This window comes from Camelus dromedarius, chromosome 15, assembly GCF_036321535.1.
Source record: "Camelus dromedarius isolate mCamDro1 chromosome 15, mCamDro1.pat, whole genome shotgun sequence".
NCBI lineage: Eukaryota > Metazoa > Chordata > Mammalia > Artiodactyla > Camelidae > Camelus > Camelus dromedarius.
This window is the reverse complement of record NC_087450.1, coordinates 43,886,401-43,910,667: the sequence shown is the minus strand read 5'-3', so window position 1 is coordinate 43,910,667 and position 24,267 is coordinate 43,886,401. Positions and strand designations below refer to the sequence as shown.

Genomic DNA, 24,267 nt, shown 5'->3' with positions numbered 1-24,267 from the left:
GCTTATAACAACGCCAGTTTTGAAATATATACTACTAATCGTTACAGAATCAACCTAACTCTTTATCCCTGTGTAAACCTGCAAACGCCTGGTTACTTTCATGCTTGCCGTTTGTTCTCTTGTTAATGTGTATATTTAAGTATGCTGCTGTGGGCTTGCTTAGTTTGTTAGCCTTTGTTTCTTGCTGTTTCGGGCATTTGTGTGTTGTTATGTCACCTGGAGTTTGAGCAGCACTGTTTTCCTTCAGTGATGTTCAAAGAACTTTCTGTGAAGAGGGAAGTGTTCTTTCTGCAGTGTTCATTATGGTAGCCATTAGCCACACCTGGCTTTTGAGCAGTGGTAAGGGGCTAGAGCAATGGAGGAACTGAACTTTTAAGTAGCCACATGTGGGTAGTAGCTACCTGGTTGGGTGCTGCAGCTGTAAGTTATTATCTCAGGCAGCCTCCCCTGGCCCCCTTGAATCCAGCACTTACAACTATACAGTAATTGCAGCTTTCCTGTAGGAGTCCTACTCTTGGCTAACCTACTTGAGGGCAAGGGCATATCTATTTTCTTTACATTTGCTATGCCAGCCTAGGACTTAGTAAGAAACACTTGATAAATATTTGTTGAATGACTAAGTGAACTTCTTGAGGGCAGACATCTTTTATACTCTCTCTAGGTCCTAAAGCTAATATCAAATACTGTAAATACTTGCTTTGTGATTGAACAGATTTCATGTTGGTAACACATAAATGGGTTATTGGAGGTATGTTTAAAATGCTTATTTTCGTTGGATTACATTTTTTGGTATCTCATGGAAATAAACACTCAGGATAGAATATTACGTGAAATTAAATGAAAGTGTTAGGTAGTTTAGATAGACATGAGCACTGGGCAGGGGGAGAGGAAGGGGAAAGGAACAATCCAGAACTCAAGGAACCTGTACTGTCAGTTAACCAGAGCACAAGGAACCTGAGCTGTCAATCAACCAGAGCTCAGGGAACCTGAGTTGTCAGTCAATCAATCAATCAGTCAGTTATGAAACCAGGATATAAAAATAGGAAAAACAAGGGAATGGTGCCATTTTTCCTCTTTTGAATTGGCCCGCTCCGAATTCTCGGGAGTGTACTATCTTTCACTATTTTTTTACTTCACTAATAAAAATCTTGCTTATATCACCCTTTTTGTCTCTCATCAAAAATTCTTTTTTTTCGGGTAACTAAGAACCGAGATAATTCTTATTTCCCTTTTCTGGTGACAAAAGGGCCTCATGATTCCAACTGGTGTGGATACAACTTGGATATCCTATTGGTCGAGTAGCTCAAGGATGCTGCCCTTGAACCATATTCCAGATAAATCTGAGGGAGTCTCTTGGCTCAGTGAGGTTCCTTAGTGAGCCCCTAATAGCTCTGAACCACTCTGAAGAAATTAATGGGCATTTCCACTTACCACCATCCTGTGTTAGGGCACTGACCAGGAATCTCTGAAAAATCACCAACTATTAGAGTCATGTTACAAGTTGCATTTACACAGAGCTGATTTGGGGTGATGGGATTTCTATGTAAATCAAAGTTTGGGGAATTTGATTCTTGTTATTGCATCTGTTATGTACACAGTTAATTAGGGCTTACTTTTAATTTTAGGCTTACTTTATATAATCCATTATCAACAGTTAACCATAGTAAGATTTGAAATGAAGGTGTGTACTCAATCCAGCTCTAGGTTTGACCAAAATTCCCAGATCTTTACATCCAGAAATTGCTTTTAGGAAAAGGTTCTGAAACTATAGAAAATTTGTAGACATGTATAGTTTTCTTAAATGGGGCAGAAGGTAAAATGTTGGAGTTTTCCTGAAAGAAAGGATATGGGACTAGGGAAAAATACAGTAAAGACACAAAATTTGAAGAATGTTCACTTCACTACTCAGGTAATATAGTAGCTTCTCTGGGCTTGAAAAATCTAACATGTAAAATGAAGTTGATTACATGTTGTTGAATGAACCATTCTACCTTGAATCTAGGATTTGAATATTTATTTTATATGTATATATATACACATATATACATATATATATGACACTAATCTAGCTCCTGTAGCAAGTGATAGTAGTGTAAGATACAGTCATTATCTTTAAAGGTATCAATGGTCTACAAGGAAATGAAACGTTAGCTCTGAGAATCACCTAAAAAATTTTTTTTGAATGGGAAACTCCACTCTTTGAAAGGAAGGTTTTGAAAGGTGGCTTCCTCTTAATCAACTCAGAAAGATAACCACTTAATCATTTTGCTGAAGAATTAAGAATATAAAAGAACATGATTGAGTCCCCAAATGTAAGATTTTAGTCAGATTAACCTTCCTAAAACACGGCTTGAATCAGGACAGACTTCTTTTAAAAAATCAGTGGTTTCCCAGTGCTCATGGAATTAAGTGGTTTGGTGTTTGATCAGGTATATAACGTTACTGAGAGTAGTCTGAAAAAAAAAAAAAAAACAAACCAACAACAAAAGACACGACAGCCTTACCTCTTACTAGATATGCCCAAGCTCCAGCCTACTATCCCTTTAATGTATCTGTTCCTTGACTTTAAAGGAAGCTTCATACCCTGCATAGAATATTTTGCCCAGATTTACTACCAAGTCAAAGTAGAGGCCAACAAGTAGAAATCCTGACTTACTTTAAATTCTGAGAAGCTATAATATTGAAAGAGGGCTGTCTTTGTGGTATGCACTACTTTTTGGTTTATTTATTTAGTTTTGGAGGAGGTACTGGGGATTGAACCCAGAACCTTGTGCATGCTAAGCATACGTGCTAACACTTGAGCTGTACTTCCCCCTATTTTTAGAATTGGTAGTATTTGAGGAAGTTCACCATGTTCTATGGCAACAATATTTCTTATTTATGTGACACGGTTAACATCAAAATGATTGAAAGTATTGGATGGCAAGTAATTTTAGCCTCGAAGAAACCTTGAATACCTTTGACATAATAACACTGGATTAGGTTGTTTAATATGTAATATCCATGTCCAGATACACATGTGCCTTATGAGAAAAAAGAAATCATCTTACTCTTCACCAGTTCCTGCTAGTATTCAGAAAACATGAATCTAGGTGGAAACAAACCAGTTAGCTCAGAGAGGTAACTTTCCTTGGAGCAGGGTGGTGATGGTAGGTAAACATGGTAGGTAAAGATGATTAAGTTAGATCCAGAGTCAGTTAACCAAGTATAATAGTGCACGTATCTCGTAACGTCTAGCACGGCATTATCCACTAGAGTAAGCTGTCATATAACTATCTTTACTTACTGTCTTTCTACTGAAATAATCTAAAACCATTTTTATTTAGTTTATAATAAAGTTTTCTGCTTATATTTCAAACAGATATAGTGATTCATAATATTTCAAACATTTGGCACAGAAGAAACCAGAAGGTTTTTAGCTTCATAGTTCAGTTTTACTAAAACATTTTCTCTGCTGTGTCATTTCTGATATGTGGGCTAGGGCGCAGGACAAGTCTAATTTAGAGCAAACTTAGTCTGAGTGCCCATTTTCTCTGGGAAAAAGAGGTAATATAAGTGATGTGGTTTAAAAGGCATTGCCTTCTGTCCTCTGCTAGAATTGACTAAACAGATCCTCTGCATTGTTAAGAAGTGGAACAATGCCAGTGAGCTCCTAGATTAAGGTTGGTGTGACTGATGTGCTCACTTTCAGCAAAGTTTTCTGGGAAAATAATGAACATTCTAAACTAGATTATTTCCGTGTGATGAGCACATGGCATGAGCTGTTGGATGATGGATGATAGAACCCGTGTCAGATCCTGTGAGGAGTTAGAGATCCATCTGCTTGTTTGTTGCTGTGAGTCAAGAGAATATCACCCATTTAGATTAGTTCAGCATTTAAAAAATGTTTATTATTATTATTATTGGGAAATATATAGTAGTTGTTTTTATTACTCCTGAACTTTGTCTAAAAAGTTACATGTGCTGCTGACTCTAAGACACAGCGTGAAGCAATGTGTATTCTTTAACGATAGTTTGCTAAAAAGAAGTTTTTCCCCCCTTTCTCTCTAAAAGAGATTCTTGAAGTTAAAAATGTCAGTAGGTTAGATATTATAAGAATATAGGCTTTTTGTGATTGAAGGCAGTCATCATTCTAAGTTGCATACAAATATAATAGATATGCTTTTCTCCCCCTCTCATTAAAGGTGGCTTTCTAGAAGATGACCATAGAGGACCTTCCAGATTTTCCATTAGAAGGAAGTTCTTTGATTGGAAGATACCCATTTTTATTTCAAGGTTCTGATACACCAGTTATCTTTTCCATTTCTGCAGCACCAATGCCTTCAGACTGTGGTATGTTAAGTAGCTGTGTTTATTTTCTATGAACTGTTAACTTCTGTCTTATACCCTTTTTGTACTCCTAATTTTCTCCTAAAACCATTTGTTATGGTTTTCATAAAATTGCTAAAGTTTTCCTTTTTCAAAAATACAATTGCTTTTTCTCTCTTTTCAGCTAATCGTTTTATTTCTACTGCCAGCATTTTTATTATGTAAAAGCATTCATTTTAAGCACCATGGTGGATTCAGAGGATCTTATTTTTAGAGTTCAGTGGTACTTAGACATCTATCATTCTTTTGATGTACTGATGTATTTATTTTGGTTAAATGTACTAACTTGCTTAAAAAGCCCTGTACTAGGAAAAAAAAAAAAAAGACCTAAAAACACTGTGTGCTAGCCGTCTCTAAGGGCCCTGTTGTTTCTGAAATACTAGAATTCTAATTAACAAACCAAATAATCACTGCTGAAATGATCCAAACTTGGGTGGCAGTGTAATGACAAGTGATGTTTTAATACACAAGCAAGCCTAATTTGGATCCTGTCTCAGTTGTCTCCCATTGTAATTATCAATGTACACACAAGTAAAGTAGAGTAAAACAAAACAAAAAAACCCTGTACTTAGACAGGGTAAGGCCTTTCCCTGGAAAGTGGAGTGAGATTGATTCATATTTAAATTGGGTCATTTAAATAATCTTTTAAAATGTAAATTTAGGAGTATTCTCGTTTTTAGTCTATTTAGACCTATTTCCCCAAGACCATATTTTATCAAATAATTGATAAAGAAATAAAACTGGGAGATAAATTTGATAGATTTATTACATTTCTAATTTAGAGTTTTTCAAGTAAAATATTGGGTCACCACTTCAAATTGTCTTTGGAGATAGAGACAATGCGATTTCAAAATTTCAGTGAATATAAAATGATTGGATTATGAATTTGTCTTTTTAGTCATATCCATTATAATAACTTCTCATCTCCAAGTATGCTATTTTTATGTGTTCAGATAGCCGCTTGCCTTGCCATCATCAAAGGTGTTACATAAAAGCTGTGCCTAGATCCTGAGAATTATTTGCAGCTTTTACAAAAATTGACTGGATTTATTTTCAGGTATAACAAAATCAGTTATGCAGGAAAAATCTTGAAAAGCACTCTGTACCTTGCTTGTGGCACTCACCTCATTCTGTCTTGAGTCATAATTGTCTTGTTTCCTTTCCTGGACTATAGCTCTTTGGATGGGAGTAGCACTCATGTTTTGTTTTTGTTTATCTCATTGGGCTAATGTAGTCATTTGTTGATATTAGTTGCGCAGTCAGTGTTTGTTGAATAAATACACTGAATGAAAGGTGATAATGGATATTCATCCCTTTGTGTAACTGAAATTAAACATTACCTGTATTCTTAGAATTATAGATTCTTGGAATCTGGATGGACCTACAGTTCAACTTTCCCTACTCATCTCTCAGCATAGAAGTTCTGTTTTCAGGATCTCTGATGGATAACCATTCAGCCTCTTGGATATCTTCAGTAGTGGGAAACTGATGAAATAATCCATTTTATTGTTAAAGTTTTAGTTGTGATAAAATTGTTTTTGTCTCTGGACCCGAAGTATGTCCCCTTGAAATTTTGGCCAACTGTTTGGTGGGTGGAACAAATGCTTCTTTACGTGATAACCTTCAAATGTTTGAAGATAACCTGAGCATTTAGTTTGTACTTCTTTAGGCTACAAATTTCTGGTTCTGTCATGAGTCCCTCATTGTCGGGATTTCTAGACCCTTTTCATTCTAGTTGTTTCCTTCTTAGTGTGCTGTAGTCAGTGTCCTGTTAAAAAGCGGCACCCAGAATGTGAGGGCCCATTATGTCCTAGATGCAGGGGATAGCACAGCGCCCAAGACCAACATTCTAGTAGGGAAAACAGGTACTATACAAACAAATGGATACAGAAAACATAAATATTATAGATTATAATGAATTCCGTGGAGACAAGAAACAGAGTGCTGTGATAGAGGATACTGGAGCAGAGTGGCTGTTTTAGATGGGCTGGTCATCTGAAGAATCAGAAGCAGCTAGTCAAGAGAAGTGCTCCAGGCAGAAGAATAGGAAAGCAAAGGCACAGAGTTGGGGAAGAACTTTGGTATAGACTTACAGGAAGGCCATGTGGCTGAGGAGCAAAGTGGTTGAAGGGCAGGTTGGCAGGAGATGAAGTTGGAGAGGAAGGCAGGGGCCAGACCAGGCAGGATCATTTAGGCCTTGGTAAGAATTTGTGTTTTTTCCTAGGTATAATGGGAGCCATTGAATGTGAGGCTGAGAATGAGATTAAAACCAAGAAACAAAAAGAAACCAACCCACACAAACCAGAATTTAGGTGTGCAGCTCAGTGTTGACTCTCCAGGTGGTTGCCCTGCAAGGCTATACACAGATTTTTGGAATCTTTTGCTTTGAATGCCTCTAGAATCAGTTTACACAGACCACACATTATATATTGAAACCCCCCAAATGTTACTATTTTTGCATAAACAATGAAGCTATCTCTTAAAGAGATACAAGAAATAATAAAAAAAACTTATCTGCCCACGTGATTACCATTCCTAGTGTTAGTCATTCCTTTGTGCAGACGGCATTTTCACTTGATAGCACTTTCTGCCGCTTGGGCTTCCTTTAACATTTCTTGTAGTGCAGAGCTGGTGGTGAGTTCTCTTCAGCTTTCATATGTCTGAAGACATCTTTATGTCATCTTCTCTTTTGAAAAATGTATTTGTTAGGTATAGAATTTTAGGTTGATAGTTTTTTTTCTTTCAATACTTAAAAGTGTTGCTTCTCTGTGTTTCCATTGTTTCTCTCAGGAAACTGGCTATCGTTTTTGTTTCTCTGTATGTATTGTCTTCTAAATTTTTTTTCCTGATTGCTTTGAAGATTTTCTATTTATCATTGATTTTGAGTAATTTTACTGTCATGTGCACTGGTGAAATTTTCTTTTATATTCTCATGCTTGGGGTCTGTTAAGCTTCTTGGATATGTGGGTTCCAGTTTTCATTAAGTTTGGGTAATTGTTATTTCTTCAGATAAACTTTCTGCCTCTCTTCCTTTTCAGACACTCCAGTTACAGATATATTAGACCAGCTGGAAGCTTTATCACAGCTCACTGATGGCTTTTTTCATATTTTAAAAATTCCTTTTCTTTCTGTGTTTCATTTTGGGTAGTTTCTATTGCTGTGTCTTCAGCAATGTCTGATCAGCTGATGAGCTCAGCCAGTGTAGTTTTCATCTCACGTGTAGTTTTCATCCCTAAATTTTGATTTGGGTCTTTTTTATATTATCCATGTCTCTACTTAACCTTGTGAACCTTTGGAATACAGTTATAATGGCTGCTTTAATGTCCTTTTCTGTTAATTATAATATTTGTGTCAACTCTAGGCCTGTTTTTTTTTTTTTAACATTTTTTATTGATTTATAATCATTTTACAATGTTGTGTCAAATTCCAGTGTTCAGCACAATTTTTCAGTTATTCATGGACATATACACACTCATTGTCACATTTTTTTCTCTGTGAGTTATCATAACATTTTGTGTATATTTCCCTGTGCTATACAGTGTAGTCTATTCTACAATTTTGAAATCCCAGTCTATCCCTTCCCACCCTCCACCCCCCTGGTAACCACAAGTCTGTATTCTCTGTCTGTGAGTCTATTTCTGTCCTTTATTTACGCTTTGTTTTTGTTTGTTTGTTTGTTTTTGTTTTTGTTTTTTAGATTCCACATATGAGCGATCTCATATGGTATTTTTCTTTCTCTTTCTGGCTTACTTCACTTAGAATGACATTCTCCAGGAGCATCCTTGTTGCTGCAAATGGCATTATGTTGTCGGTTTTTATGGCTGAGTAGTATTCCATTGTATAAATATACCACATCTTCTTTAAAATCCAGTCACCTGTTGATAGACATTTAGGCTGTTTCCATGTTTTGGCTATTGTAAATAGTGCTGCTATGTACATTGGGGTGCAGGTGTCATCCTGAAGTAGATTTCCTTCTGGATACAAGCCCAGGAGTGGGATTCCTGGGTCATATGGTAAGTCTATTCCTAGTCTTTTGAGGAATCTCCACACTGTTTTCCATAGTGGCTGCACCAAACTGCATTCCCACCAGCAGTGTAGGAGGGTTCCCCTTTCTCCACAGCCTCTCCAGCATTTGTCATTTGTGGATTTTTGAATGACGGCCATTCTGACTGGTGTGAGGTGATACCTCATTGTAGTTTTGATTTGCATTTCTCTGATAATTAGTGATATTGAGCATTTTTTCATGTGCTTTTTGATCATTTGTATGTCTTCCTTGGAGAATTGCTTGTTTAGGTCTTCTGCCCATTTTTGGATTGGGTTGTTTATTTTTTTCTTACTGAATTTTAATTGATCATTCCTCCTGATTATAGGTCACTTTTTCCCTTTGCATGCCTGGGAATCTTTGATTGGATGCCAGACATTGTGAATTTTACCTGTCGGGTGCTGGATATTTTTCTGTTCCTATAAGTATTCTTGAGCTTTGTTCTGGGATGCAGTTAATTTACTTGGAAATAGTTTGACCCTTTCAGGTCTTTCTGTTATGATTTTCTTAGGTGGTTCTGGAGCAGTGCTAATCTGGGGCTAATTATTCCTCACTACTGAGTACTTTACCCAAAGCCCGGTGAATCTTTACCCCAGTCTTTTTGGTGGGAACAGGCACTGTTCTAGGCCCTATATGCTCACTCAGCACTAATCCCTCTAATTCTTTTGGATGGTTCTTTTTCTCACCTCAGGTTTTTCCTCACAAGTATGTGTTAACTACTTAAGGGAGACTGTCCACAGACCTTGGGGGTTCTCTTGCTTTGCACCTCTGTCCTCTCTGGTACGTTGCCCTGTGAGCTCTAACTGCCTTATTTCCTTGGGCTCTCAGCTTTGTCTCCTCAGCTCAGTGAGCCTGCTGGGCTTTTTCTTGGTTTCCCTCTCTTTGCACTCAGATCTGGAAAGGCCCCAGGAAGAAACGTGGGGGCAATTGTAAGACTCACGTGCTTGTATCCTGTCTCTTGGAGATTGCTGTCTTACTGCCTGATGTCCAGTGCCTTGGAAACTTCATTTCATCTTTCCTTTTTTATTTTTTTGGCCGTTTCAGATAGAAGAACAATATGTTACTCCATCATGACTTGAAGTGAGGCATCCTCTTTAGTCCCCTACCCCCTTTCTTTTGATTAAAACTTTTTCTTTTTTTTTCCCTGTATAGAAGCTGAATTTTGGGTGTCGTTAGATTTGTTAATGTAGTGTAGCATAGAGGTTAATATTATAAGTAAGTCTGGCTTTAATCCTGACTGAACCACTTACTTACCCGTTGTGTGATCTTGGGAAAATTACTTACTGTCTCTCCCGTTGTTTCTTCTTTGATAAAATGAGGACAATAATACTACCTACCTCTTATGGTTGTTATGAGTATTAAATTAGATAATGTACGTAAAGTGCATGGAACAGTCCCTGACACATACTAAGCACTTAATAACGTGTTATCATTAGCGTTTCAATGGGCTGTCTGCTCCTTGCCATGACCTCAGTATGTAATTGCTGAAGCGTTGTTACGTGTTTCGGTATTTGGTGGGCTAGTGTCCTGCCCCCCCACCCCGGTCATTATTCTTATTAGTTAAAATATTCTTTCTTATTTCTCTTACACTTACTTTCTAGATCTTTGCTACTCAAAGTATAGTCCTTAGTCTAGTAGCATTGGCGTCGCCGGGAGCTTGTTAGAATGCAGTCCTGGCCTCACCTGAGACTTGCTGGAGTAGCATCTACATCATAACAAAATCCCTAGGTGATTCCTATCTACGTTAATGTTTGAGAAGCTCTAACAGAGATGAATGGAAGAGTAATTTTGTCTGTATCTTCTTACAAATAAATCTTGGTGAGATTTTGATTGATTTGAATTGAAATTATTTTGAATAATTGTTCTTGGGAAAATTGACAGCCTTTAGTATTTTATCTTCCAATCCAGGAACATGATGTGACTCTCTCTCTGTTTAAGTCACCCTCCCCCTTCAATTTTCTTTAAATAAGCCTTACATATGTATTGACATGTTTGTTACTTTATTGTTGTTATGTTCTTTTTTCATTATATTTCATTTAAAAAACTCCTTTAAAAATGCAGAAAATACAGTGATAGCAAACGTGTTGCACATATCCACCATCAGAAAGAATATTCACATTTTGTCTTATTTCCTTTAGGTCTTATTTTTCAGTTACAAGAATTAAAACCTTAAAGTTGAAATTCTGTCCATTTTCCTTTGTAGTTCCATTCTCCATGCTCCCCAGAGGCAACCACTATCTTATATTTAGTGTGAATATTTCAGACCACTTAATTATACATTTACTATATCATATGAGCATCCTTAAATAATATGTAGTGTTGTTTTGTATGTTTGTAATTTTTTGTAAATGATAGATGTTGTGTGTTATTCTTTAACTTACTTTATTGATCAATATGTTTTTTGAGAACAGTCCTTGTCGGTTCATGACATAGATATCTGATCCATTTATTTAGTTGTATGAAAGCATCAAGTCTATCCTGTGGCGAAACCACGTTCTATCCATTCCTCCGTGGAGAAATGTTTCAGTTTCTCAGTTATTTTGCTATTACAATCAACGCTAGAGTAAGCATTCTTGTACATGTCTCCTACAGTCACATGATACAGGAGAGTCTTTTTAGGTATATATATTTAGAAATTTCTCTACTAGAAATACCCAATGCCCAGAAAAGTGACTGATGTGTAAATATTTATTGAATGGGTGAATCAGTTAGATCAAAAAAAAAAAAAAATCCAGTCAACTGCTATATATGGGAAACACACCCAAATCTGTGTTCGAGTACTTGGTATGTGTTGCATACTGATTATTTTTTGACCCTTTTTTCTTATATGTAGAAGACCATTTCGTTGTCTTAGGTTTTGGATAGTATCTCATTCTTGTTTCAGTCTTCTTGATTCTCTTCAAATGGATGGCTCTACTCTTATACACATCCTTGGTTTTGTGCTTCTCCTTTCATCTTTAATTCATCTTTCATGTTTATTCTAAAAGTAAGAGTTTATGTACCTAGGATAATTTTGGAAAATAAATAAAAGTACAAAAAAATGTAAAAACCACATGAATCCTGCTATTCGTATATGCTGTTTAAAATCTGAGCTCAATCGTGAATTCTCTTAGGGAGGCAGTGTAATAGAGGAAAGAAGATAGACTTTGGAGGCAGACCTGGTTTCTACCCCAGATTTGCCACTTACTAGCTGTGTGACTTTGAGCAAGTATTGTTTAGTCTGAACTTTGATTTCCTTATCTGCAAAATAAGAATAATACCTTCCAGGTAGGGTGTCTGTGAAGAGTTGTAGGGTATTGTTGGGTCAGTTGTAAGCGCTCTGTGAATATTACCTGTAATGCTCTCTTCTTTAGACGCTTCCATTTTTAAGATTCCCTGCCTTCTTTTAGATTGTTCAAGGTAGTAGAATCTGATTTTCTTCTGTTCTCCTTTATTCTCCAGCCATAGGATGCTCTGTTTTCTCTGAAACTTAAGGAAGTGTTAAGAGATTTTGAAATCAGATTCAATTTTGTCTAGTATTCCATGTTTTCACTAACATGTGTTCCAAAATAACCCAGTCACCTTGTCCCAAGGCTTCCTTTCTTGTCATCAGATGCTGCTTCCTTACTGTGTGTGTACATAGCAGTTCCCCTCATGCTCCTTAGTGGGTCCAGGTCACACCTGTTTATTATAGAAAATTAAGAAAATACAGAGACGTGAAAAGAATATTTAAAATTACACATTGTTCGAGTACACTGTTGATATTTTGGCATATTTCTTTCTATTATGTATGTTTTAACCATGGATGTGAATGTACTGTTCATGATATATTAATGTTTTGGAAGGTGAAAATACATGTAAAATTTGACAAATTTTCTGTGCTTTAGAAAAAGTTCTTAGTTGAGGGTTTAAGATCAGTGTGCTCAGATTTTTGTTTCATTTGTAATAAGATATGGTATGATGCATGGAAATCTCATTCTTAAGAAAATTCAGGAATGCCTCATACTTTTTGGTGATTCTGACTTTGGTTTTGAGAATTGCTTAAGGTAAACTTCCTTTTTCCAGCGTCTAAAAATATCTGTGTTATTTGAGCCCTGGTCTTACTGTTTATTATTTTCAACATATTTATTTGGAAGTTTTAATAAATTTAACTTATATCTTTTTTATTTCAAACAGAGTTTTCTTTCTTTGATCCTAATGATACATCATGCCAGGAAATTCTCTTTGATCCCAAAACTTCTGTATCAGAATTATTTGCCATTTTAAGACAGTGGGTTCCTCAGGTCCAGCAAAACATTGACATTATTGGAAATGAGGTAAGGAATTCTTTTTAACTTTTGTGTTGTTTAGATTGTTAATTGGATAGATTCCCCCCCCCCCCCCCAATCTGTATGGAAAGGTGGTGATGAAGGGGAAACCTTTCAAAGATTCTGACTCTGTTCTTTGTATTTCTGGGTTTGTCCTGGAGCAGTGAGTTGGTCCTGTACAGTTTCCATCTTTTCCCTCATGCCCCTCACTTCCTTGCACCTGAAACTCTGACATGATAGACTCTTGGTGGGGCAGACATTTTTCATATTTTCTTTCTTTGTACAAATTAATTTGTAAACTTTAAAAAATACTTTCATGAGGGGATTTTCTTACTGTCACGTTTATCTATACTTTGGGGTGGTTTGGTAAAGACCTAGGCTTAAATATAATTTTTTTAAATTTTTGATTTTTTTAAAAGAGGGATAAAAGAATAATGCTGGATTCTTTGACCAGCACACCATCATGTTGTAAGAAGAGAGAGCTTATACTTTTTTCAAATACCATTATTTCCATAGAAGGGAAATTTGCTTGTCCTTTGAGAGGTGAAGGAACATATTTGGAGTGCCAGATTGCTTTGGAATACTCTTTAAGAATTTTCTTCAGTTGGTTGACAAGTTCAGTTTTCATTATTGTTGTTTGGTACGGATGTAAAATTTATCCTTAAGAGAAGCCAGTTCTGTCTACTCATTTTATTGAACACTAATTCATACAAGGTAGACTAACTTGGTTTCCCCAGCATTGATTTGAAATCAGTTGACTTCTTGTTGATATAATTTCTTCCTTGTTTCCTCAGATACTTAAGAGAGGTTGCAATGTGAATGACAGAGATGGATTGACAGATATGACTCTTTTACATTACACTTGCAAATCTGGAGCTCATGGTATTGGTAAGTATGTGGTAAACCTGTTAGTGGTTTAAGACATCTTTCTTTGTGGTTGTGTAAGCTATGTTCATGCCAACCGGAGCCCTTGGGAGGGCACCTAGCTGATGATAATAATATTCCCTGAATAGGTGAGGATTAAGTTAGGTCCTCCACATACCTCGTTTCCTTTCCTCCCGTTTTTCCCACAGGTTCTTTATAATTTCCTGGTGCCTCCTAACTTTTCTGGAACAGGGTTCATGCCTGCCTGCTTGCTAGGTGAGAGTAACTGGTAACACGTAGAACCTTCCTGAGAGTTTACAGCAAGGTTTGACAATCCATGCTCAGTTTTTCAGGCTTCCCAATCCGTACAGAACCTACTCTTTAGGTCTGTCTAAGGTCTGTTCCTACGTACATAACATATGCCAAAATTGGTATTCTCCTGTGCTTTACCATGTTTTACACCTGCCTCATACTTAACTGCATATTGTGAACATCTCTTCGGTAGTCTGATATAGTGCTTCTTAAACTTTTGATGGTGAAGGACTCGTTTTTTTTTTTTCTTCCTGCAATCCATCATAGACTGATATTTTTGTAAAATAAGATAAAAATGTGTTTATAATAGAAAAATAAAGACATAAAATATGAGCCCAGATGTTTTTCAAAAGCGTAAAATTACATTTCAGTTAATATATTTAGAAGAAATGATTGCATAGGGAAAAAGAAAAGAATTATAAAAGGTACATATTGCAGTTTGGGGCTGGCATTGGTCCACGGAGTGTACCCTGAGGAGCATGGGTCTAGTGCACTGGTTTTAATGGCTCTGCAGTATGCCATTACATCATGTCTCATAATTTATTTTACCAATGTCTTATTATTGTACTTTTAGGTTGTTTCAGAATTTTACTCATAATAAAAAGTGCTGTGATGAACATCTTTATAGCTAAGTGTTTATCATATCCCTGAATATGGTCATTTTCTTAGAATAAATTCCTTGTGACCTTTTTGAGGTGTAAGAGTGTATTCAAGATGCTGTTTGCTTTGGCTTTTTAAATGAGGTAGTAGATGGCCATCCATTGGAACTTAAAATCTATACTGAAGAAAAATAATTTAGAAAACCTTCTCTAGGTGACGTTGATACAGCTGTAAAATTTGCAACTCAACTCATTGATCTGGGAGCAGATGTGAGTTTGCGGAGTCGCTGGACAAATATGAATGCTTTGCATTATGCTGCTTATTTTGACGTCCCTGAGCTTATAAGAGTGATTCTGAAGACATCCAAACCAAAAGGCAAGTACTATAAGATCACCATTAGATGTTATTAATTGAAGACTTTATTCATGGCAAAAAAATTATAATTCAAAGAGATGTTTACTTCTAATCCATCTTGTTCCATGTGACCTCCTATCCCATTTTATTTTTCATAGTTCAAATTTTCTTTATTGAAAATTAGTTACTACCCTTTCACAAAAGACCTAGTACAAAGAGACACAAAATAAAGTGTTCTCTGGGTATTAATATCTCTGTAAATTCCCCACTATAACATGGATTTTACAAAGTGTATTTGAATCTATGTATATTTTTTTTTCTTATTGAGTAACCAGAAATAGAGCAATAAAACTTGCAGAGCTAAGCATTGAAATCATAAAAAAATATTTATTTTAGGTGGCATTCAGTTCTGAAATTCAGTGATTCCATTAAAGGATGATTATTTTTAAATTTCTTTTCCCTCCTGTCTTGATGTTATCCTAAAATGGAACATTGTAATGTCTAAATCACAGTCCTGGTATTTTGATGTTCTCTCTGGGTCATCTCGGGGGGCAGTTTTCTTTTGAGAAAGAAACAAGGGCTAGTGCAGTAGCATTGCTTTAAGTTAAAGGCTGTATGCAGTGTTTTCTCCATTTGTAGAAGACTTGTTTTGGAGATTTAGTAGATAAGTTTCCCAGAATGTTTGTTTCTAACCTCTGCTTTGTGTAATTGTCCGTTTCCTCTTCACCTTTTTACTTTTTCACTTTTTGAATAATGTTAGTCAGAAGGTCTCTCTTGATAGTACAGTGTCTTTGATAACTCAGGGGGGGATTGTCCAGAGCATGTCTTGGTTGTTTGGAGTTGTAGGAAGGGCATGTGGACTGGTGTGGTCTAGATTAAGGTAGGATCAGCAGAACCCAGAGGCATATTAAACCCTTGTTAGGAAACATTCAACATGAGATTTCCAAATCTGTGAGATTTCCCGTGTCTATGTATAACATCGTGATGATTTGTTGAAAGTTATTAAAATGTTCCTAAAATTGCAGAATTCCCATTCTTATTGTCAAGTGCAGGTTCATTTGTAGCATAAAGTGTTGTGAATGAATACAGTATGTAAGCATGGAGCATATGTTTAATTACTCTTTAACTTATTCCTGGTTGAGAATTCTGCATATTTGTTTTACCTACGAATTTTTCTGCAAAGAGGCAGATAGTAAACATTTTAGGCTTTGTGGACCACATGGTCTGCGTTGCAGCTACTTGATTCTAAAGTTGTGGCATATGCATATTCTCTGTGGCTACATGCCACATGTATGGCTGTGTTCCAGTAAAACTTTATTTACAGAAACAGATGGTGAGTTAGAGTTGGCCAATAGGCCGTGGTTTGCTAGTCCCTGACCTCCCTATTATGTCATTATAGTTGTCATAGCACATATGCAAGAGATTTAATGGAAGTGTGTTAAGATATTTCCTTTTATAAATATGAATTATTGCCATTAATTGCTTTTAAATATAGTTTAGTTTGTGATGGTTGGAAAATCCACGATAATATCAGTCCATTTGCTGATGAAATTTTATTATACTAAGAAAATAGTATAGTCCTTCTAGTGGGTTGGTTTAAATGGCCAATAAATACCACTACCACCCCCCCAAATAAACATAGCCTGTCTCCTTTTATGTTATAATAGCTTAATTTAAAATTTTAGTTAGTACACCTGTGATCTTTTATTGCAGATGTGGATGCCACCTGCAGTGACTTTAATTTTGGAACAGCTCTGCATATTGCCGCATATAACTTGTGTGCAAGTACTGTGAAATGCTTATTGGAGCATGGAGCCAATCCCGCATTTAGGGTAAGAGGTTAAATTAAAAGCAAAAAATATTAAAAGAATTAAAACATCTAACAGTATCTCCCAGTTGAATATGGATGTTATAGAACTCTTATGTGAGCAAATAATTTATATTTTTGTGCTGCATATAAGGAATAATGATGGTGAACTTTTATCTCAAATGCATTGAGGAATAGCAGTGAATTTCAGTCCTTTTATATTAATAAACTTTACAAAACTTTCAGCTAAGTAAAATGCTCTTTAAAGTATCTTCTTTAAGTTTAAAAGTATCTTTTATTTAGGCTCCTAATACATAGATGAAACATTAGTTGTTAAATAAAAATGCATATATTAAAGTTAAATTTCTGTATTAAATCGTATTTTAAATTGTTTTGGAGAGATGTTATATTTCAGACAGGTAAAAGATGAGTATTTAAGAATGGAGTAAACCTTTAAAATCAACTTAAATGAAAATTTTATTTTTCATGGTAATGTGACAGATTTACAAAATTAACAGACTGGGTTGAATTTCATAATCTTCAGATCCTTTGGTATTTTATTGTTTTCACAAAAGTGGTTCTCCGTGTTCTTTTCCCTTATATTGATGACGGTGACTTACTCTGGCAGGAATCCTTAATTGGGTCTGTGCCTTCCCTTGAAGGGCAGGGGTAGACAGTGTTACAGAAAGCCCCATCTCTCGCCGTCTTTCTCTCCCCCTCCCCACTTTCCTGTTTCCTCTCCTCCCCTTACTTCTTTGTCACTTTTCTCTCTGTTTAAACCCATCAATTAGTTAGTTAACCCCTTCCCCTTTCCTTCATACCCTAGTATTTACTGAACCCTGGGAGAAGGCAACAATAAATCTCTGTTCTCAAATAGAATACAGTTTGGAGGGGAGGATGGACAAGAAAGCAGTCAGCTGTGCTGTAGAGAGTTCAGTGTGTTATGATGGCGGACAGGTGGAATGTGGCACAAAGTGTTGTGGGCTTACATGGGAGGGGGTGTCTATCCAAGCCTTGAGAAGGCTTCCTGGCAAAGGTGACATTGAGTGCTTAAACACAGTTAAGAATTAACCAGGTATAGGAGGAAGCTGAGAAAGGCATTTTAGGCAGGGAGAATAGTATGCACAAAGGCTAGGAGATGATAGTTCGTTTTGGCTGGAGTGTGAAGGTGTTTGTTTTTGCTGGTACAGCTGTTGGCAAAACCCCATTTGTGGAGAGAATATTTTGAGTCTAGGAAGATGCAGTGAGGTAAATTGAGGTAAATTACCAATTCAGGCGAAAAGCAATTAATAAATTGCCAAATTGAATATGTGGGTTGGCAGTAGCCCTTAGATCATAACCCTGATAGCCACTGCTTTAAAAGAAAATGAAATTCTGTAATTAATCATGAATAGGTCTTCTTATGTTAATATGACATCATTGTTGTTATTTTTATTTAACTTTTTTTGACAGAAGTTTTAGTTGCTAAATTTTATATAGGAATTAATAGAAGTGTGTGATTTAACAAAAATCTGAAGTAAAATACTCATCAGGATAGGTTTGTTGATTTAAAAAAGTTCTTTCCCTCACTCTTTTTTCCAAGAGTACATCTGAGTGCTGTAGAGATTTTATTAAATTTTGTAATTTTGCTTTGAAATCTGAAATCAGAGTAGTTCATCACCATTCCAGAAATTTGATGACATGCCTTCCTACTGTGTTTTTACTTAGGACCAAACTGACTTAAATTTTAAAACAAAACAAAAAAAAATGTGAGGCACTTGCAAACTAAGTGTGTTCTAAAAGCTTCATTCTTTTATCCATGGGGATCATTTGCAGGTAATTATCAGAGGAGAAGAAAAGGGTAAAAGGTTTCTGAGCAAAAGAATCTTGGTTTGTCTCACTGAAGGAAGATGATAGTCTGGAATCTTCCTCATGAAGTCTAAGTTTTTGGTCAGGGAGCATAGAAGAAAGATATCTTGTTTGAGGGAAGGGCAGCAGGAAGCAGGAGGGCTGAGTCTGGTGGGTCCGGACATGGATCGCAGGGTCATCTCTGCAGTGACCGTGGAGGTGGCTCTGAGCGCGCCATCCATGCGTATCTCCCTTGCTAATTCTCCCAATTGGCAGACTGGAAATGGTAGTCGTGTTTTACTTGCTTAGTTGGTCTCTCTTGCTACAGTATAAACTCTTACCAGGAAAGATTTTTATCTGTTTTATTCACAAGCTTTTTCTTGACATGAAAACCGAATGAGGCAATTTTTGTATAATTGGATTTTGCTTTTGCGTGCAGATGTTAGTTACTGACCGTTTTATCTCACTGCAGGGTGATGCCTCCTCTCCTTTAGAGTGCGAGCAGAGTTGTTTTCTCAATTATAGCCCAAACTTTAGAAGTATTGAAACCATAGATTTTGTTCCTGAAGTCTGAGTCATTCCACAAGTGGGCAGGATGGGTCGAGGTCACAGAGCCAACCAGGGTGGCAGCTCTGGGAGAGTGGAGGGAGTCTTGGATCTTGGGTAGGGAAGCCAGTCAGTCCTGTGACCTCTGTCTCCAGACTTGCCTTCTCCAAGCCTGTGCAGCCAGGCACGCTGAGCCTGGACCGCATTCCCTGCCAGCTAACCTGCACAGTATTCCCTCATCTCCCCAGGCCACTGCACTGGTGCCTCTTAGCAGTGAGGCCGTCCCTGACCCCTGTGCATGAATAGCCACCTGTGTTCCTGTATCCTCTGTTCCCCTTCCCTGCCTTAGTGTTCTCTCTGCCACTTTTTACCCTTTGATGTAACATTTTTTATTTTATTTTTTGATTTATTTTAATTAAAGTATAATAAGTTGAAAATGTTGCATCAATTTCTGGTGTACAGCATAATGTTTCAGTCATACATATACATACATATATTCCTTTCCATATTCTTTTTTGTTATAGGTTACTACAAGATATTGAATATAGTTCCCTGTGCTATACAGTAGGACCTTGTTTATGTATTTTATATATAGTAGTTAGTATCTGCAAATCTCAAAATTCCCAATTTATCCATTCCCGCCCCCTTTCCCTTGGTAACCATGTTTGTTTCCTATGTCTGTGAGTCTATTTCTGTTTTGTAAATAAGTTCATTTGTGTCTTTTTTTTTTTTTTAACCATATGTTTTATTTGCATGATTGTAGTCTGTGTCTGTCACCAGGCTGTGTGCTTTTTGAGGGCAGGGCTTTTTTTTTTTTTTTTTGGTTTCTTCCCTGTATGTCTTTAGCGCTTAGAATGGTGTGTGGCAGCTAGTAGATGTTCAGTAAATATTCTTTAATAAATAAATGATGAATGAAATTAAATTTTTTCCAAAGATAATTTTAGGTGACTGTGCAGAGCTCTAAGCAGATAGGACCTGAGAAGTTTCTCTTCTTTTTATTTGTAGAATGACAAAGGGCAGATCCCTGCCGACGTTGTCCCAGACCCAGTTGAGATGCCCTTAGAAATGGCCGATGCCGCGGCAACTGCCAAAGAAATCAAGCAGATGCTGCTCGACGCGGTGCCTCTGTCCTGTGATCTCTCAAAGCCTTTGCTTCCAAATTACGATCGGGTTACTAGCAAGGCGATGCTGACGTCACTTGGCCTGAAGTTGGGGGACCGTGTTGTTATTGCAGGACAGAAGGTACAGTAGGTGGCTGCGGTCTCTAGAGCTATGTCCGGGGTCATTACGTGGCCTGCACTCCCAGGAGGCATACAGTGTGGTTTTGAGGTTGTTGTTCTTTTTTTTTTAAGTTCAATATGTAGGTAGAAAGATACTTAATGGGAAATGTGAAACTTCGAATCACGGTTACTGTAAAGTATAATTTAAGAAGATAAGCTGTTCGAACTTAATAATGGAAACATCTTTGAATGGGAGAAGCATGGAGTACAGCAGAGCTGCCAAGTGAATTCGGAGACACCAGCCGGGAAGTCCTCCGGCCGCAGTGTTCTTGCGTCCCTCCTACCCCCCACCCCCCAGTCTTCAGCGGTGCTGCTCCCACTGTTCCCACTGCACAGAAGTGGAGCAGAGGCTACCCTCGCCCTTCCTGGGTGTTTCCCTTCCTGATCCCACAAACAGAGAAGCCTTAGGTATGATTTTAACCTGGTAATAAAAATGTATATGGAAAAGGGGACTCCCCACTCCACTGAAGGTGCTCCAGACACCGTTTTCTCCAGAGCCTCAGTTTCCGGATGGTATTCACCTGTTGCCACTCTCTCTTTTCAAGTACCTTATATTGGGGGATGGAGTGCTGCTGCTTTTCTCTCTCTGTTTAAATTTTGGGGTCAGTTGAGAGCTTGATGTGGAGACTAGAACAGGGAATTGCTGCTTGCATGTGGAATTCTAACATGGTTATATCTACATATTGGGGTGACTGTGGGGAGGGTGATGCACTTCTCTCAGAAAACACTAAAATTTGAAGTTTGATTTACTAAGGCAATTGCTTCAACAGGGAAGTTAAGCTACAAACTGTTAGGTTGAGAATGACATGTACCAACTTCCACATGAATACATTCACAGACACTTGTTTGTTTTCCATTGTCCTGTCTGTGGAGCTAAAGTATCAAGAAACGATGAATGCATAGGATTTCCCCCCACTAGGATTAATATTCAGCTTCTTTTAGTGTTCCTGTCCTGTGTCTGAGAATGCACTTGTTTTATTTTACTTTTTATTTTGAATAATTTAAAGCTATACAAAAGTAGGAACATACAATGAACACATGTATACCTGTCAGCAGGGCTGACATCATCGCACAGCCAGCCTTGTTTCATTTGTCTTCTCTCAGTCTGTTGCTTGTCTTTTCATTCTCTTAGGAGTGTCTTGCAAAGAGTAGATGTTTTAAATTTTGATGAAGTCTATTTTACTAAGTTTTTCTCTTATGGCTTGGGTGTGTAGAAATCTGAGAAATTTTCTACTATGTTTTCTTCTAGGTGTTTACAGTTTTAGGTTTTATATTTAATTTTGAGTTAATTTTTGGAGAGAGTGCTCGGTGTAGATAGAGTTTGTGTGTTTCTCTTTCCCTCTCTGTCTTGAAATGCTGCCCTTGCTCCTTTGACAGGTAACCACATGTGTGTGGGTCTATTCCCGGATTTTGTTCTGCTCCACTGATCTCACGATTATCCTTTCTTCAGTCCTGCCCTTTCGTGACTGCTGAGGCTGTGTAGTAGGTGTTGCAGTCAGATAGTGTTAGGCCTTCATTTTTTTCTTTCTTTTTTTTTAGGTTCCTTTGCCTTTCCGTGTACATTTTAGAGTCAGCTGAAAGAGGTTTACAAAAAAATCCTGCTGAGATTTTTGAATGGGTTGTGTTAAACATAGACCAGTTGAGGAGCACTGACATACTAAAAATATTGAGACTTTGAATCTTAAACACAATATATCTCCTATTTAATAGGTATTTGGTTTATTTCATCAAAGTTTTGTAGTTTTTAAGCATATAGGTATCACACATACTTTGTTAGATTTATACCTAGGTTTTTCATGCTCTTTGGTGTTGCTGTAAATGCTGGCATGCTTGAAATTTCATTTTCCAATTGTTCATTGCTAGTATACAGAAATACAATTGCTTTTTGTATATTGGCCATATATCCTGCTACTTTGCAAAATTCATTAGGTCTGCTGACCTTTTTTCGTAGGTTCTTTGAGATATCCTATGTAAATAGCCATGTTGTCTGTGAATAGAGATAGTTTTCTTTTCAGTCTGTATGCATTTATTTTCCTTGCCTTGTTTCATTGCCGTGGACCTTCAGTATAATGATGAATAGGAATGGTAAGAGCCAGCATCCTTGCCCTGTCCCCAGTCTTGAGGGGAAGGCACTCTGTTACTCATCATTAAGTGTGGCAATTGTTAGCTATAGATTTTGTATAGATGTCTTTTATTAAGTTGAGGAAGTTTGCTGAGCATTTTTCTGCTTATGTCCAGAGAATAAACCCCCTCTTCCCACTACCCCTGCCTTTAATTTGTGGATATGATGAATTATACTGATTAATTCTCAAATGTTGAACTAGCCTTGCATTCTCATGATAAACCTCACTTGGTCATGCTGTATTGTCCTTTCAATGTATTGCTGAATTTGATTTGCTATTTTGTTAAGGATTATTGTGTTTATGTTCATGAGGGATATTGGTCTATAGCTTTCTTATAGTGTCTTTGTCTGGTTTTGATATCAGCGTAATGCTGGCTTCATAAAATGAGTTGAGAATGGATCTCTCTGCTTTTATATTCTAGAAGAGTTTGTGTGGAATTGGGATTTTTTTCCCTTAAATTCTTTGGTCAAATTCACCAGTGAGGCCATCTGGGTCTGTAGGGCATTTTTGTTTTGAAGATTCTTAACCACGGATTCAATGCATGTGTGAGCTTTGACAGTTTGTGTCTTTTAAGGAATTGGAACATTTCATCTAATTTGTCAAATTTGTAGGCATAGAATTATTTATAATATTTTCTTACTATGTCTTTAAATGACTGAAGGGATTTAATAGTGTCCTTTTTTCATTCATGATATTTGTAATTTGTGTCTTCTCTTTTCTTTCCCTTGGTCTCCAGCTAAAAGTTTACCTTAATTATCCCTCCAAAGAACTAGCTTCTAGTTTCATTGATTTTTCTCTATTGTTTTTTCATTCTCTTTTATCTTTATTATTTCCTTCTTTTGCTTGCTTTGGGTTTTCACTTTCTAGTTTTGTAAGGTGGAAGTTTATATCATTGATTTGAGACCTTTTCTAATACAAGCATTTTAATGCTATAAATTTGCCTCTAAGCACTGCTTTTGCTACATCCACAAATTTTGACTTATTTTGTTATCATTTTTATTCAATTGAAATATTTTATTATTTCCCTTGTGATTTTCTTTTTCTTAACCATAGGTTGTTTAGAAGTATATTGTTTAATTTCCAAATATTAAGAGATTTTTCCATATATCTTTCTGTTAGTGATTTCTGGTTTAATTCCTTTATGGTCTAAGAGCATATTGTGTATGATTTCTACTCTTTTACATTTGTATTCTGTTTCAGATGGAATATTTTATAAATGTTAGGCTGGATTGGCTTATAGCTGGTTTCAGTTTTCAGTTTCTTATATCCTCACTGGTTTTCTGCCTGCTGGGCCTATTGATTATGGGGAGAGGTTTGTTGAAGTCTCCAGCTGTGACTGTGGATTTCTCTATTTATCTTCAGTTCTATCAGTTTTTATTTCATATGTTTTGAAGCTCAATTGTTAGGTGCATATAGATTTAGGATTCTTAGGCCTTCTTGGTCCATTGACACTTGTATGATTATTTAAGGTCTCTTTTTATCCCTGGTAATATTTTCCTTTTTCAGAAGTCTACTTCGGGAGATTTTTTTTAAAAACTTCCATGATAAAGTTGTAAGAGTAGGACACTTAGAATTACTAGTAATACTCAAAAGTTTCTCCAATTTATGTTTTCTTTAGGTTGGAACATTAAGATTTTGTGGAACAACTGAATTTGCAAGTGGGCAGTGGGCTGGCATTGAGTTGGATGAACCAGAAGGAAAAAACAATGGAAGTGTTGGGAAAGTCCAGTACTTTAAATGTGCCCCCAAATACGGTAAGATTGATATTATCAAATACAATGAGAATTGATAAAAGAGTAAATTTCTATTATTTTAAATTAGTTTAAAATAAAACTGTCTCCCCAGTTACTTACATGAT

The 24,267-nt window shown here is 36.7% G+C and overlaps 1 protein-coding gene across 4 annotated transcripts in view; it reads left to right on the top strand.

Moving 5' to 3' along the window:
* Positions 1-24,267, top strand: part of CLIP4 (CAP-Gly domain containing linker protein family member 4) — a 100,233-nt gene that overhangs the window by 39,668 nt on the left and 36,298 nt on the right. For 3 of the 4 annotated variants that reach the window (XM_010991279.3, XM_010991278.3, XM_031466796.2), the window contains exons 2-8: positions 4,185-4,332; positions 12,566-12,705; positions 13,491-13,584; positions 14,686-14,847; positions 16,540-16,658; positions 20,012-20,248; positions 24,028-24,163. In XM_010991279.3, coding sequence (XP_010989581.2) covers positions 4,200-4,332; positions 12,566-12,705; positions 13,491-13,584; positions 14,686-14,847; positions 16,540-16,658; positions 20,012-20,248; positions 24,028-24,163 — 1,021 coding nt within the window. In that variant the 5' untranslated portion in view covers positions 4,185-4,199. The remainder of the gene's footprint in view (positions 1-4,184; positions 4,333-12,565; positions 12,706-13,490; positions 13,585-14,685; positions 14,848-16,539; positions 16,659-20,011; positions 20,249-24,027; positions 24,164-24,267) is intronic. The other variant, XM_064494636.1, reaches the window with a different exon arrangement.